The sequence below is a fragment of the Vipera berus genome, assembly GCF_964194415.1.
Source record: "Vipera berus genome assembly, chromosome: Z".
Taxonomy (NCBI): domain Eukaryota; kingdom Metazoa; phylum Chordata; class Lepidosauria; order Squamata; family Viperidae; genus Vipera; species Vipera berus.
Window position 1 is genome coordinate 122921013 of NC_138205.1, and position 14666 is coordinate 122935678.

Consider the following 14666-nt stretch of genomic DNA (forward strand, 5'->3'; position numbering starts at 1 on the left):
CTCTTTCCCCTCAGCACGGCTGGCTCAGGAATTCTGGGAGTTGAAGTCCATGAGTCATAAAAGAGCCAAGGTTGCCTACCCCCAGACTAGGTCTAGGAAATCCATGACCCCACTGAGTCATCGTTTCAGAGATACTTCCTTACCTAAAGAGTGAAACACAAAAAAACAAACAAAACAAAAAACAGCAGTGGGGGATTTCTAATTTCCTGCCATTCTTGTAGGAAACTGGAGGAAACTCTGGAAGTGATGATCATGTGATTGTGGCTGACTGTAAACAGCACTGAAGCAACCACAACTTTGCCAAATTTAAATCCCACAGGAGTCATGGGACCAAAATTGTGGATGTTTTCTATAAGTTAGCCCTTTAAGTATACTGATTCAAAAATTGTTGCCCTATGATGCACTATTTCATCTAACTGAAGGCCAGACACAAGAGCTTTCACTGTACATAGACAGGAAATCGTAACAAAATTCCAATGTAACAAGAACAGTCCCAAAACACCAAGGCTTGCCAAACTAAAATCACTTTCCTTCATGAGCTCTTTATTTCTAGCAGTGTCCTCAACTCAAATTAACTCTTTCCTCTTTGCAGGCACTCAATAAGATAAGTTCCCAAAAACTCTGACACAGCAGTTCTGGGTAAAAGTATTATGCAGTTGTGCAAAAATGTTATAAATTTAGAATGCTTTCAAAGATAGAATTGTTAGTAATTTATTTTTATCAGTTGGCAAAATGGTAAGTAAATGAACAGAAGAGAAATCCAAATCAAATCAATATTTGGTGTGACCACCCTTCAAAACAGCATCAATTCTTGCACAGTTTTTGAAGGAACTCGGCAATGTTCCTTCAAGGTTGTTCCAAACATCTTGGGGAACTAACCACAATTCTTCTGTGGATTGTAGGCTGCCTCAAATCCTTCTTTCTCTTCTTGTAATCCTAAATAGACTCGGTGATGTTTAGATCAGTGCTCTGTGAGGGCCAAACCATTACTTTCCATGACTTCTTGTTTGGAGGCGTTATCCAGCTGCAGAATAAATTTGGGGCCAATCACACACCACCCTGACGGTATGGCATGATGGATAAGTATCTGCCTGTTATTTCTTAGCGCTGAGGACACCACTGTTCCTGACCAAATCTCCATGTGCGGAAACGCAGTCCCAAACTTTAAGGAACCTCCACCATGCTCCATTTGCCTACAGATCCTCTTTATTATATGCTCTCCAGTCCTTCGGCGAACAAACTGGCTTCCTGATAGTTTGAAAATACTTCAAATTTTGGCTCATCACTCCAGAGCAGCTGCTGTCATTTTTCTACATCCCATTCCTATGTTTTCATGCACAGTTGAGTCTCTTAGCCTTTTTTCCATGTCAGAGGTATGGCTTTTTGGCTTTCATGAAGACCATTTCTGGTCAGGCTTCTCCAGACAACAGATCCTACTGTTTTCTGCCAGTTCTGTGCTGATGGCACTGCTGGGCATTTTCCAATGTCAAAGGGAAGTAAGCATGATGTTTCTTTCATCCGCTGCATTAAGTTTCCTTGGCCAACCACTGCAACTATAGTCTTCCAGATTGCCCATTTCTTTGTGCTTCTTCAAAAGAACTTGATCAGCACATCTTGAAACCCCAGACTGGTTTAAAATCTTAGCCTGGGAGAGACCTTGCTGTATAGGCAGTATAACTACCTTTTATCTCGTTCCTATGCTCACTTTTGCCATGGTGTATGGCTTCTGACATCAAACTGTCTTTCATAACCTCAGCTTAGTAGCAGAGTTTGGCTGTTCCTCACCCAGTTTTAAGCCTCCTACACAGCTGTTTCTGTTGCAGTTAATGACTGTGTTTCAACCTCCTTATGAAAATGATGTGAAGTACCTGCTTGGTATAATTGGCATAATACACCTTACTCTAATCCTACAAAATCCCTGACTTTGTGCAAGTGTAAGAATTGATGCAGTTTTGAAGGCAAAGGGTGATCACACCGAATATTGATTTGTTTTGCATTTCTCTTCTGTTCATTTTCTTTCCATTTTGCTAATTGATAAAAATAAACTATTAACACTTCTATTTCTGAAAGCTTTCTTAATTTACATCATTTTTTGCACAACTGCCTAATATTTTTGCACAGTGCTACACATTATGGCAACATGTATAGGTTACAAAAATATGAAATAACATACTTGCAAACATTTTACAAAATGATTTGAGATCAAGGGTCCCCAATATAGTTAGTTATCTGCAACGTTAGAATACATTTCCCATCAATTCTGCTTGATGCTTCTCAAGATGTTAAAAATTGAATCAGAACTATCAGATACCAGAAATGTTACCCCGAGAGCCAGCATTCACACTGGGAATGTTTTAAATCATTCATAGCTTTATCTGAAGTCAAAATAACAATCACAAGTGTATATCACTAAGACAAATTCTCTTTCTGCCCCCCTCAACAGCTAATGTAGTTAACAAATTCAGTGTCTCAATAACCCTGAAAAGTTTATTTCTTCAAGCAGCTAATGAAGATATCAGTACCAAGCAGAATCAATACCTTTTTCACTTGTTGTATCCCTGGGATATTTTTTAGTTCTTGAGAAAACGTAGAATGAATCTGTGATAGAAGTTGCTGATGAGGCGGATGCGGTTGCTGCACTGTCCCTTTTGTCAGTGTGACCTTTCGCACTGGCTGATGTCTTTGCTCTGATGGCTGCAGAAGCCGGTTAGGAGATTCTTCCAAATGAGAAAAGCCAACATTCTCACCACCCTGTAAGAAATTTAAAACATTTTGCTTAAGATGTAAAAAAAAATTTAAAAAATCTACTACATATTTCTGGCAACAGCCATTATAGAATAGAGCTTGGTTAACAGATTAAGAAGTATTAAAATCATGCTTTAATCAGTATGTGCATGGCTTCCTAAAACTGAGAGGGTGAAGAAGAGAAGGCATTGAGGAGATCTTCCTTCCTGCATGATTGTTCCTTAATAAAAATCTGAGCTGTTGTGGTTTTTTTTCCCCAAAAGACATATATATGTGAATCAAATGCTAGTGAAACTTTCCACAATGTGGAATCCTTCTAGTTCTGGGGCTCTTAATTCTCAGCATTTTCAGTCAATGTAACCATATAACAAAACGCTGGGGAACCTGTTGCCTTCGGGTCCTGTTTATGACATGAAGGCACTTCATATTGGTGACTGTCAGCATTAGAGATATACTGTACACAGAATGGAAAACGTGTTTTGATTCAAGCATGAATCAGACACATTCTGCTTTATCCACACTTTTCCAGGAAATCGAAATCTAGGGATACTAGTTTCCCTATCAGATAGCTCTTTCATCTAATAGGCAAACTTGAGGAAGGTTGACAAGCTTGTTCCTCTCTCCTCTCCCTCTCTGCATGATCTCTGTACCAGTCTGCTGATCAATATTTCCAGCACCACCCACCACTGCACCAGAATGCAAGCGTAGCCAACCTATCCAGGTCCCCCAATTTTTCTTTTTTTCTTTTTAGCCCACGCTCACCTTCTATCAGGGGGAAGGAACCAGAACAGCACAAGGAGCTGATCAGAATGATATGTTTATTGCTATTTGTCTATTGACAAGAATCTCACCAGACTCATACAGAATTACTAGATAAATACTGCAAAGCTTTAGAGAAGATCTCCTTTTCACTACTTTGACCCCATCATCTATTCAAGGATAGCCAGCATTTGCACTCCTCCTCTCAACTCGGGTCCAAATTAGACACCTCCATCCCGTCTTCATTTCCATCTGGCACACATCTCCCTCTCCCAGAGTCTTAACTGACCTTATCCCTCCCATGTTTTAGCCATTGCCTCCCAACCTGGAGCATCTCTGCCAGCATACACACATTCAAGGTCTGTGCCCAGATAAGCTCTTAATAATTTCAATATGGATATGGACCATCCAAAATGATACAATGTTTTGCACATGCCTAATGGAAATGTAATGCTAGATTAAGATCAGTTAGGTTTTTGATCTGATCTAGGCAGACTACTGTCTTTCTGTATCACGCAGACCTTTTCTAACCATGATCATTCAAAGAAAATCAAGTCCACCCATGATTATGTGATGTGTTCCTTAAGAAAATTCTTAAAGAAATGGCATTCTGTTATTCATGAATGATATATTCCATCCCAAACTCTGAGGATAAATTAAAACCAACACAATTCTAGAAAAGCTGTAAACTTAATATAATAAATAAGTTGGAAGGGACCTTGGAGGTCATCTAGTCCAACCCCCTGCTCAGGCAGGAAACCCTATACCATTTCAGGCAAATGGCTGTCCAGTCTCTTCTTAAAAATCTCCAGTGTTGGAGCATTCACCACCTCTGGAGGCAGGTTGTTCCACTGGTTAATTGTTCTAACTGTCAGGAAGTTTCTCCTTTGCAAAGATCTATGCATTTTAAACAGACATGATAAACTGAAGATAAAAACTAGGTATATTCTAAGAGAATTTCCGTCTCTAATACTTTATTCTCCATCTTAAAATATGTTAATCAAAGTTGAAGTACCCACAGTGAAATCTTTCTGCAATGGGTATCATTCCACAGAACTGTAAAACTGCATTTATACAGAAGAGAAATGTGGTATGTCCTTGCTGGTAAATAAACATACTTTCCTACTTTGAACTAAAATCATTAAATCCCCCCTCAGAAACTCATATTTGTGTTATTTTTGAATGACAAGCCAAGAGCAGGATTAGGTGTATGAAAAAGCGAGCTGATCTATCTGAAATAAAGTGAAGCAGGAGAGCTCTTGTGAAAAAAATGCCTTGATCAGCTGATCTACACTTAAATGATTCTGCAAATCTAAAAATCAAGAAATGGCATATTTGTACATCAGTGTGGTTATTATATGCTACTATAAGTGGACATATACCTTCTTCAGGGGTACAATAAAGTGAGGTGTAGACTACACCTCATTACATGGTCTAAAAACTAAGATTGATATTAATTTGCTTCTATATCATCATCATTAATTCTGGTTGAAAAGACAAAACATTAAATAATAAGATTCAGAAGCACCCAATTCCATTATTTATTTTTAGAAAGGTAAGCTCTGATCATGCTTTATTAGAAAGGATGTTAATAAATAAGAGCAATGAAGGAGCAGCAAAATTTTGTAAACCCTACTTTTCTCACAAATACCTTGACAGTTTCACAATGAAGATGAAGTCAGTTGGCTATCAATATTAGCTGGACAATTTTATTTATAACAAATGCTTTGAGGATGTCCTGATAAAATACTGCCCCATTGATACTGTCAGAGCTGCTTGCAATTTGAGAGATCAAATCTTATTCTAATTCTTAAAACCGCACAAATAAACGGTATCACTCGCGTGCATTCTGTAGTGAGCAAATTGATTAATCCCGTTCTATAGAATTCTCAACTCTTGATTACACCTATCAGACGTTAAGCACCATTATTCCAAGTGACAACACTTGACAAATTCCCTAACCATCTCTCTCAGCCTTTGTACCCCTGCTAGCTTGTATTAACCCTGATGAAAAATTAATTTTCCTTATCTTCAACTAAACCCTAAAATCCAAATCCGCCAAACTGGCAACTCTTTCTGTAAAGGTATTATGAAAACCTCTAAAAGATTAATTGCATGTCTTCAGGTGACATTAAATTAATTTCTATACTCACGATAGACATTTGATACTCGGCACGGAGAGGACAGATAACATTGTCAGAATACACAGAAGGACAGTGGTGGAGTGTCCCAGGGCAGCCTCTTATGAATTCTCTTTTCGATAAGGCCGTACTTCATTGTCACTGACAGTGTTACTGATCTTGCAACCTCAGACCTCACTGCCCAGGTTTCTATTAACTGTGACAATGCTGTGTTTATCCATGTAATCTTTGCTAAAGCAAATTCAAATTCAAACCCAACAGTGAGAGGGGTGCTCATGCTGGTTAAAGCATTCAACGAAAATAAACTTGGCCCAATTTGTGAAATATTGCATTGCAGGGGCTGCAAACACCACTCTGCCTTCATATCTTGGGGAAATGAGTTACAGTCTAAAGAAGACCAGATGCATTTTAGTTTCTATACTGGGGAACATAATAAGCTGTACCACAACTATACTCCTATTAAGTCCTTTTACAAGATTAAATAAATGGCTTGCTTTCCTCAACAATGATTGCTTTTTTAAAATGAAAGCCGGTCGAGGAAAAAAACTATTGAAACCAATTAATGGTGCAAGTACCGTTAGCAACTTCCAAGTCTACGTTCAATAAAATAAGTAAGTTTAAGACCAGTGTGAGGGTCTAATGTCACTACAAAGCTAGCAACCATTTCATGACATTTGAACACCTGTCCCAAAAGTTTTTTCTAAAAGGCAACTGGACTTTCTTAGTTCTTTTTTTTTCTTTGAAAATGTTTTTCTTCTTATCCAAGAAGTTTCTTCTGACTGACAGAAGAAGCTTCTTGAACGAGAAACATTTCCAAAAGGGAAAAACCAAGGAAGTCCAGTTGCCTTTTGGGAAAAGCACCTTGGGACAATCTGACCTGGATGACTAAGAATCTCCATAGACGTTTGAATACTTGTATTCATGAACTCACCAAAACCAATTTCATGGCAAGTAAATGAAAAACGTTTTCGTGTTTGAACGCTTTTGAAATCTGAGACTTAAATAAAGGGATATTCTTCTATCTGCTTTTTTTAAAAAATTCCATTTATATCCCACCCTTCTCCGAAGACTCAGGGCGGCTTACAAGCTTAGCAGTAGCCTTCATTCTATGTATATGCCTGCTTATTAGGGCTTTCACACACACCCCAAGCGGCATTATTACAAAGTCAGCTTATTGCCCCCAACAATCTGGGTCCTCATTTTACCTACCTCGGAAGGATGGAAGGCTGAGTCAACCTTGAGCCTGGTGGGATGCGAACCTGCACTAATTGCAGGCAGCTGGTGTTACTTAAGGAGGCATTAGCCCACTGCTCCACCAAGGCTTTTAAGGCCAAGGTGAGAAGACCAGAAATGAATTCATTTGGGTTAGCCTCAAGGTAGCATTCAAGGTCCAGATTCAAACTTAGACCAGCCTTTTCCCACTGACATCCTTCAGAAATGTAGTGCCATATTTATGACACTCAAAATTAGGGTCTCACATATTAGTGTAGAATGAAAGAACATTCTGATTACCTTTTCTTTCCATCCACACTTTCTGAGAGGGCACGAATTAGCTTTGGCATTAAACATGTTGTTGGAAAACAGAAGAACTGGTTTTGTACTTGTGTATGAGAACCATACATATAAAACTCATAGACTTTCAGCACTTGAATAAAGAAGATATAGAAAGGTTTTACTGAATGTACATCATGCATTCCTGTTATTTCTACAATATGGCTGTTCCTTGAAAAACTACTCAACTGATGGTGATTGCGCAAACATTCTTCCTGTCACGTGCTCAGTCAGGTGGTTTTCATCACAAGGAATTATAGGAAGCAAGATTAAAGTATGTGACTTGCAATACTTCAGAAACTGCAATTCAAGATCTATTTTCTTCAGGTAAGCAAAAACTCTATATTATGTAGAAAGTAAACAGTACATAGTTGTGCTCCTTGAAACATTTAATAAAAATTTCTAATCATAACAATATGCATTAACATATGTGGCAAATACTAGTAGTTATTTTCTAATAAATATTTTAAAAGCCAAGGATTGAGAAAACATGAACCTCACAGTCTATGCATTCAAAGGACATTTCTTGCAAAGATTACAGGGTATGTTTGACTATAGGTAGTCCTCGTGTTGTAATGGAGCGTTGCCCATTACAGGTGTAAGTTGTGACGGTCTTAAATTGGTGACTGACCTAATTTTCTGACCTTTTTGTAATGGTCATAAAGCAAATGACACAGTCATCAAGTTAACCAATGGTTGCTAAGTGACTGATTATAAATTGAGGACTACGTGTATAATGCAAAGTGGTAAGCCAATCTTACACTACAATATCCCCATGCTCCTGAAATGCAGCGGATGCTTCTTTTATCATCCTTTCCCATATTTCCTCCATCAGGCTTTCTCCAAATATTCCCCATATTTTCTAAACTAGAAATGGTTACCTGGTCCATACAAACAAAGTGGCTTATATTCTAAAATGTTTCTCAAATGGAGCAGAGGGGCCAAACTCTCTTTCAGAATTCCAGAATTGTAGTTGTGTATCTGTCATTCTAAGGCACTGAGACAACTACTCCATTTGCGTTGGAAATATGAATAAGAAGGGACATTTTACCATGCTTGGTGGACTAGGGTTCTGGATTCAAATATATCTATACACACTAATTCAAAGGATTTTAATGATTAATCTACGATTAATCTGCAGGCTTTTCTTTTGGGACTGACAAACAGTTGAAAAAAAAGTGATGGAACATTTTTTTTTGCACGATCACTACAGAAATATAATAGTATGCGCAATGATGAAAAAATCTGGAATTGTGCAGTGGAGGAATGGTTGATGAAGATGATGAAAGTTGTGGAAATGGCCAAATTGACTATGATTTGAGAAAAGACAGTATCTAAGTTTATTGCCGTCTGGAAGCCTCTTATAGTTGTTTTGCATGAAACAGAACATGAACTTACGGTTTATGGTTTTGAAGATTAGACAGGATAAGAAAAAGATCAAGACAATATAGAATAATTGAGTTATGCTGTAATCATACAGCAAAGAGTAAATTATAATTTATTTATTTATTATTGCTGTAAAGAAAAGCAGAAGCAGCTTCTATGTGTTTTCTTTCTTTGGTTTTGCATCTTTAGCTCTTTCCTTGATCTATTAGTTTTTTTTATCTTTTTTAAAAGTTTTAATAAAATTATATTCTAAAAAAAGGACTTTATTCTCTAATTATTAGCCAGGCAGACTTGAGCTGGCAATTCAAATCTATTTTGAAGGATGCATCTTCCTATTTTGCCTTACATGATTTGAGCTATATTGGTAGATAAGATAAATTAGATGATAAATTAAAGAGGCAGGCAGGAGACAATTTCAGAGGTCCTTGGTGCCCTCTGAGCTTCTTGAAGACATTTTATTACCCAAACTAGGTAACTCCATCAGTGCTAGTAAGGAGTGGGGTTTGGTCTCACTTTATATCCTACTGGCTTGTCCTGTCAGAGTTGGTGGAGGTGATCTTGGGGGTTCTTTGGCTGGATTGTGTACTGTTAGCTTATTTGTCAGTTCTTTGATTGAAGGGTTGTTTACTTCTGGATTGTTGGTCTGATGTTCATTTTAGAGTTAATCTATGCCCATTTGAGTACTGACTGCTGGTGAGGAGATGTTTTGGGTTTTAGCTTGTTGACTTATGTGTTATGACCATAGTCCCAGAAGAAAAAACATCTATAACGTACAGTGTAATTACTGCAACAGCAACTAAGTAGAACAAACAGGCAAAAGACTGGCAGAGTGCATCCATGAACAGCCCACTAGCAGTCAGAAGATATGGTCAAAACTCTTTTAATTTTGCAGCATATGGACAGACATAACCATAGTTTCAACTGGGAAACTGTGACCATCCTAAACCAACCAAGTCCCAAAACACTAGGGGATTTCTAGAAGTCTGACACTCTTGACAAATTAGTCAATAGACAAATAAACATTTACATACTATGCAAAAGAAACAATCAACAAACCAAAAGGGACAAAAGAACCAAAACATCTACCCACCAGCAATCAGCACTCAGATTAAGAAGCAAACAATACCCCAATCAAAGAACTGCTAAACAAGCTAACAGTAACCAGCCCAAACAAAAAAAAACAACAAGAGCATCCGTTACCAACCTGACAGGGCAAATCACTAAGATATAAATTGAGAATAAACCCAATTCCTTACTAGCACTGATGCTACCTAGTTTGGATAACATCTGATGTTTACCTAGTTTGCATCTGCAAGAAAACAACCAAGCTCAAAGAGCACCAGGGACCCCCTCATTTCAATCCTGAGCTACAAATATTCTCTTCATAAATGTTTCAGTCTACATCAGTCTATTTCTGCAGCCGCAATGTTGGGAGACATAAATAGGAATATTCTTTATTGGCTAAGTGTGATTGGACATACAAGAAATTCGTCTCTGGTGCATAAGCTTTTAGTGTACATACAAACAACAAAAGTGATAAAATCATAAAATACCAATAGAAGACGATAGGAAAGATGAGAATAGCAATAGAGCCCTACTACACAGGTAAATATCTTTAGCCATAAGACAATGCTGTGAGAATTAGGTGTTTAGCAGAATGATGTCATGGGGGCAAAAACTCACCTCTGTATTTAGTTTTTGAAACATTTATGGCCAGGATGTGAGGGGTGTGTGTGTGTGTGTGTGTGTGTGTGTGTACGTACATATACAGATATACATACATACACACAGATCTGTAGATACATTTATGCAGATAAATCATTTTTACTGCAGTGATGTTATATTAGTGATTCATTTCCTGCTCGGGTCCATGCGTTAAGTCCCATCACTACTGAGGTTTTCAATAACTGCTAGATGAACTGTCTTAACCAAATTAAGCTTTACTGACTGTTACTACTGGGAGTCAAGTGCTTATTAGATTTACAAGTTATTTGGGAGTTTTATGTAATGTGGTTCCCACTGATGGAAATGTATGCTTGAAGTTTGTGGAGATTGGACAATGCTCACTGAATCTCCAAAACATGCCTTTATTACACTCCATAACTTCTAAAACCAAAATAATTTTACGTACTTTTTAAGATTTTAAAATAAAACACACAAAGTGAGATTGCTCAATTAGTACAATGTTCTTCAATTTGCAGAAGTTCAGAATCTCAAGTCAGGCTTCAGCTTACTGAATGTAAGCATATTCGTAGAGCATCATTTGTCAGTTGGGCATATATGCACTTTACAGAAACAATACAGAATAACAGAGTTGGAAGGGACCTTGGAGGTCTTCTAGTCCAACCCCCTGCTCAAGCTGGAGACCCTATACCGTTCTGGACAAATGGATGTCCAGTTTCTTCTTAATGGAATGGAGCACCCACAACTTCTGGAGGCAAGCTGTTCCACTGGTTAATTGTTCTGTTAGGAAATTTCACCATAGTTCGAGGTTGATTCTCTCCTTGATATATTTCCATCCAATACTTCTTGTCTTGCCTTTAGGTGCCTTGGAGAATAGAACTGATCTTCTCTTCTCAGAAGAGAACATTTTAAATTTTGTTCTTCTAAATCTGATCGCATTTTGAACAGATTACCTGATTATCCTTAGATTCATGGCAAACCCATACCAGATGTCTTCTCCATTTAACTATCAAAAATTGTCCTGGGCGGGGGGGTGGGGGGGGAAGAAGTATTTCCACCTTCAATATAATTAATGCCTTTTGTACAAAGGAACTGATTTTTTTTATCTCTTGACATCACAATAAAAGGGCTATAAAAGTAAAATTCTTCAAATGTTTTTATTGTATGAGATGAGAAATACAGATGCAAAAACAAAGACTATACAAGAAACAAACTTTGTAAAATGTTTTATGTCAAGTGAGATGAGAACAGTTTAGGAATAGTTCTCATTGTGAGATCAATGTTGACTAGCCACCTGCAACACAGTTTGTTGTCCATTCTTCCACCTCTTTCATTCACTTCATCCCTAGTACATACCAGTAGTGCAGACAAATTGGAATAATTAGTAGAAAAGGATTGTGCTAGCTGTGGAGTCAGTAGCAACAGTACACCGTGCAAAGCTGTTTTTCCATATAGAAAAAACCACTAGGGCAGCTCTTCAGCGAGACAAAGAAGTATGTTCTTGGTCCAGTAATAGACTCAGCATTTGCAGACGACAGAGGACTTAGTCACGTCACTCTGAGCAAGGGAGAAGAGTCGTTGGCTAAGGAGAAATGATCCAACAATAATGTAAGATGGCTGCATAATACAATAAATTATTTAAGCTCTATGTTATATCACAGCAGTTCAACAGGCAGTGTCCAATGTAAAGAGCTTCCAGCACTCACCAAGGAAAATACAAGAACATGATTTAAAAACGTGGTTCCATTAAACCATCAAGATTATTATAATTTGTTACTTTATACACATTCCTCCTGTTCTTTTAATCGCAACGTTGTGTGCTACTTCAGAGGTCACTGAAGAAAAAGAACATGAGGATGACTCACCATTTTAGGCACACCTGGCCTATAAAGCAATAATAATCTAAGGTTGAGAATGAAGACATTAGATTTTATTTGTTTTGTGAACCGGGCCCTTTAGAATGCAAGAGGGAAGATGGCAGAGCACGGAGGACACCCGCAGGCACACAGAGAAAACATTTCAGTGACAAGATGTTTTGAAATCTGGTGTGATGTAGAGATTAAACTGTTGGACAAAGACAATGGAGAGTGAAGTTGAAATCTCATTAGTCAGGAGGAGACAAAAATGAACAAATAAGGCAACTACCAAATACATTTCCCAGGGTCCCATGAAAAAAAACAGCATAATAAGTTTATTAATAAGATTATGAGGAGCTTCAAAATGATTGCTATTTACTGCCTGTGAATCTCAAAACCCCTTTCTCACTAAGTCAACAAAACAGATCGTAGCAGCCATAAAAGGGGAAGACAATATAGCTGTGAGTGGAGGAAAAATATGCTTTTGAGAGGAAGGTTATGCTATGCCAAACTAATGCAATATAGGTAAGCATTAGTATTTTGAACAGTGAAGGGCTTAGAAGATAAAATGTGTTTAAACTAGCTTCCGTTACTATGTGATTTAATAGCAACTCTAAACTTTCCACCATTATTACAGAATACCCACCGTCACAGATCCATTCCTACAAGTAAAATAACATGATGCTTCGTAGTTGCCCTATTGGATACTAATCCTACTAATATTAAGTAGTATATAGAGCAGGGGTGAGGAACCTTGGCTCTTTTATGACTTGTGGACTTCAACTCCCAGAATTCCTGAGCCACCATGGCTGGCTCAGGAATTCTGGGAGTTGAAGTCCACAAGTCATAAAAGAGCCAAGGTTCCCCACCCCTGATATAGAGGAACATTGGTACCTTTGCGCCCAGGGCAGTTTGCAATGATTTGACTTATAATGTACCATCAAATGTTCCTTCCATCTTAGTTGTCCAAAATCCACAGACAAAGTTTAAACCACAACTAAATTTTGTTTGAGGCCAGATATGGAATAATGTAGGCAGAGTATTAGGCTATAAGCAGGGGTGTCAAACTCAATTTCATTGAGGGCCACATCAGCATTGCGGTTGCCCTCAGGGGGCCGGGTGGGTGTGGCCAGGGTGGGCGTGGCCTACTGGGTGGGCGTGGCTAGAGTGCGTATGGCCTGCTGGGTGGGCGTGGCCAGCTCTGCATCGTTCGCATCAAGGGTGCCTATGGGGGCCTGGGCAGGAGTGGGACAGATCTGAGGGTCTCTGGGCCAGGGCCAAGGCAGTGGGGGCCGTTCCCTAACTATTTCCAGGATGGCTTCTGGGGCCACATGAAACCACTTTGCGGGCCGGATCTGGCCCCCGGGCCTTGTGTTTGACATGTCTGGGCTATAGCAAATGAAGAGCAGTAAGCGGAGTTAACTGGAGAAAAGTAGTCAGTTACAAACAGGAGCTAAGCTAAGAATCTATCAAAAAGAAATTAAAAGGCTAAGCAAGCAATGTATTTCACATATTTCACTCAGCTCAACAGTCAGAAGCAATAGCTTATAATAAAATAGAAAAAAGACATTTATTCTGGACCAAAAAGGAAAGACAACTGAAATTCCAATATAAACAAAACACAAAGCATCCCAAAGAACAAGAACACCTCCTAGACATTTACCAGGGATAAGATACTTTCAAAGGACTCCATTAAAAATGCCCCCATCATCTAAAGCAGGGGTGTCAAACTGCCAGCCCACAGGCCGGACGCGTCATCTGGAAACCGCACCCACCCCGTTGCTGGCAATGGCAAAACAGTCCTGACACGTCTCGCGACGTCACAAGTTTGACATGTCTGGTCTAAAGGAGAGGTCAACAACCCCACTTACGTGGACCAGTACCAGGCCACGGCATGCCAGCAACCAGGCCGCACAAACAAGCAAAGCCCCATCCGCAGGATGCAGGCAGCACACAAAACCATGGCCCCTCCAGTCCGCGGAAAAACCTCTCTCCTCGGAACTGGCCCCTGGTGCCCAAAAGTTTGGGGACCTCTGGTCTAGAGCAAGAAAACTCTGTCAGAGGAAAATGGGCCCTACTGAAAACATTTTATTCAAAAATTCTCCAAATACTGCAGACACGAAAACATTTAGTAGACAAAGCAAAGGAAAATAAAGCCAGGTAAGCGAAGCTGCAGATATTCATTTAGAAAAAGATCACAATTTTCCTTTCTAAAATCTTTCCAACTGCTGGTCAATATCCTATTATTATGTGTACTTCCAAAAGCCATAAATATTATGTGTACTTCCAAAAGCCATAAATATTCCTCACGCACACTGAGACACAGAAGAGAACGTTCATAGTTACTCAATCAAATTTCACATTTACACAAGACACACAGAATGCCAGATAAGAATAAAGCATGAAAATATTTCAGGAATAATCACAACACATCTACACGCACATCAAAGATGCCGAGGGAATGCAGAAACCAGGACAGGAATATCTGAACTGGAGATAAATATTTTAAGAGCAACTTAATCAGCTGTTATTTCAGTATGTTAGT

The 14666-nt window shown here is 38.8% G+C and overlaps 1 protein-coding gene across 5 annotated transcripts in view; it reads right to left on the reverse strand.

Annotated features, from left to right (window-relative positions):
• Positions 1–14666, reverse strand: part of RBM33 (RNA binding motif protein 33) — a 131415-nt gene that overhangs the window by 38752 nt on the left and 77997 nt on the right. For 4 of the 5 annotated variants that reach the window (XM_081343901.1, XM_081343900.1, XM_081343899.1 and 1 more), the window contains one exon: positions 2539–2751. In XM_081343901.1, coding sequence (XP_081200027.1) covers positions 2539–2751 — 213 coding nt within the window. Of the gene's footprint in view, positions 1–2538; positions 2752–11414; positions 11848–14666 lie in introns of those variants that run through there. The other variant, XM_081343903.1, reaches the window with a different exon arrangement.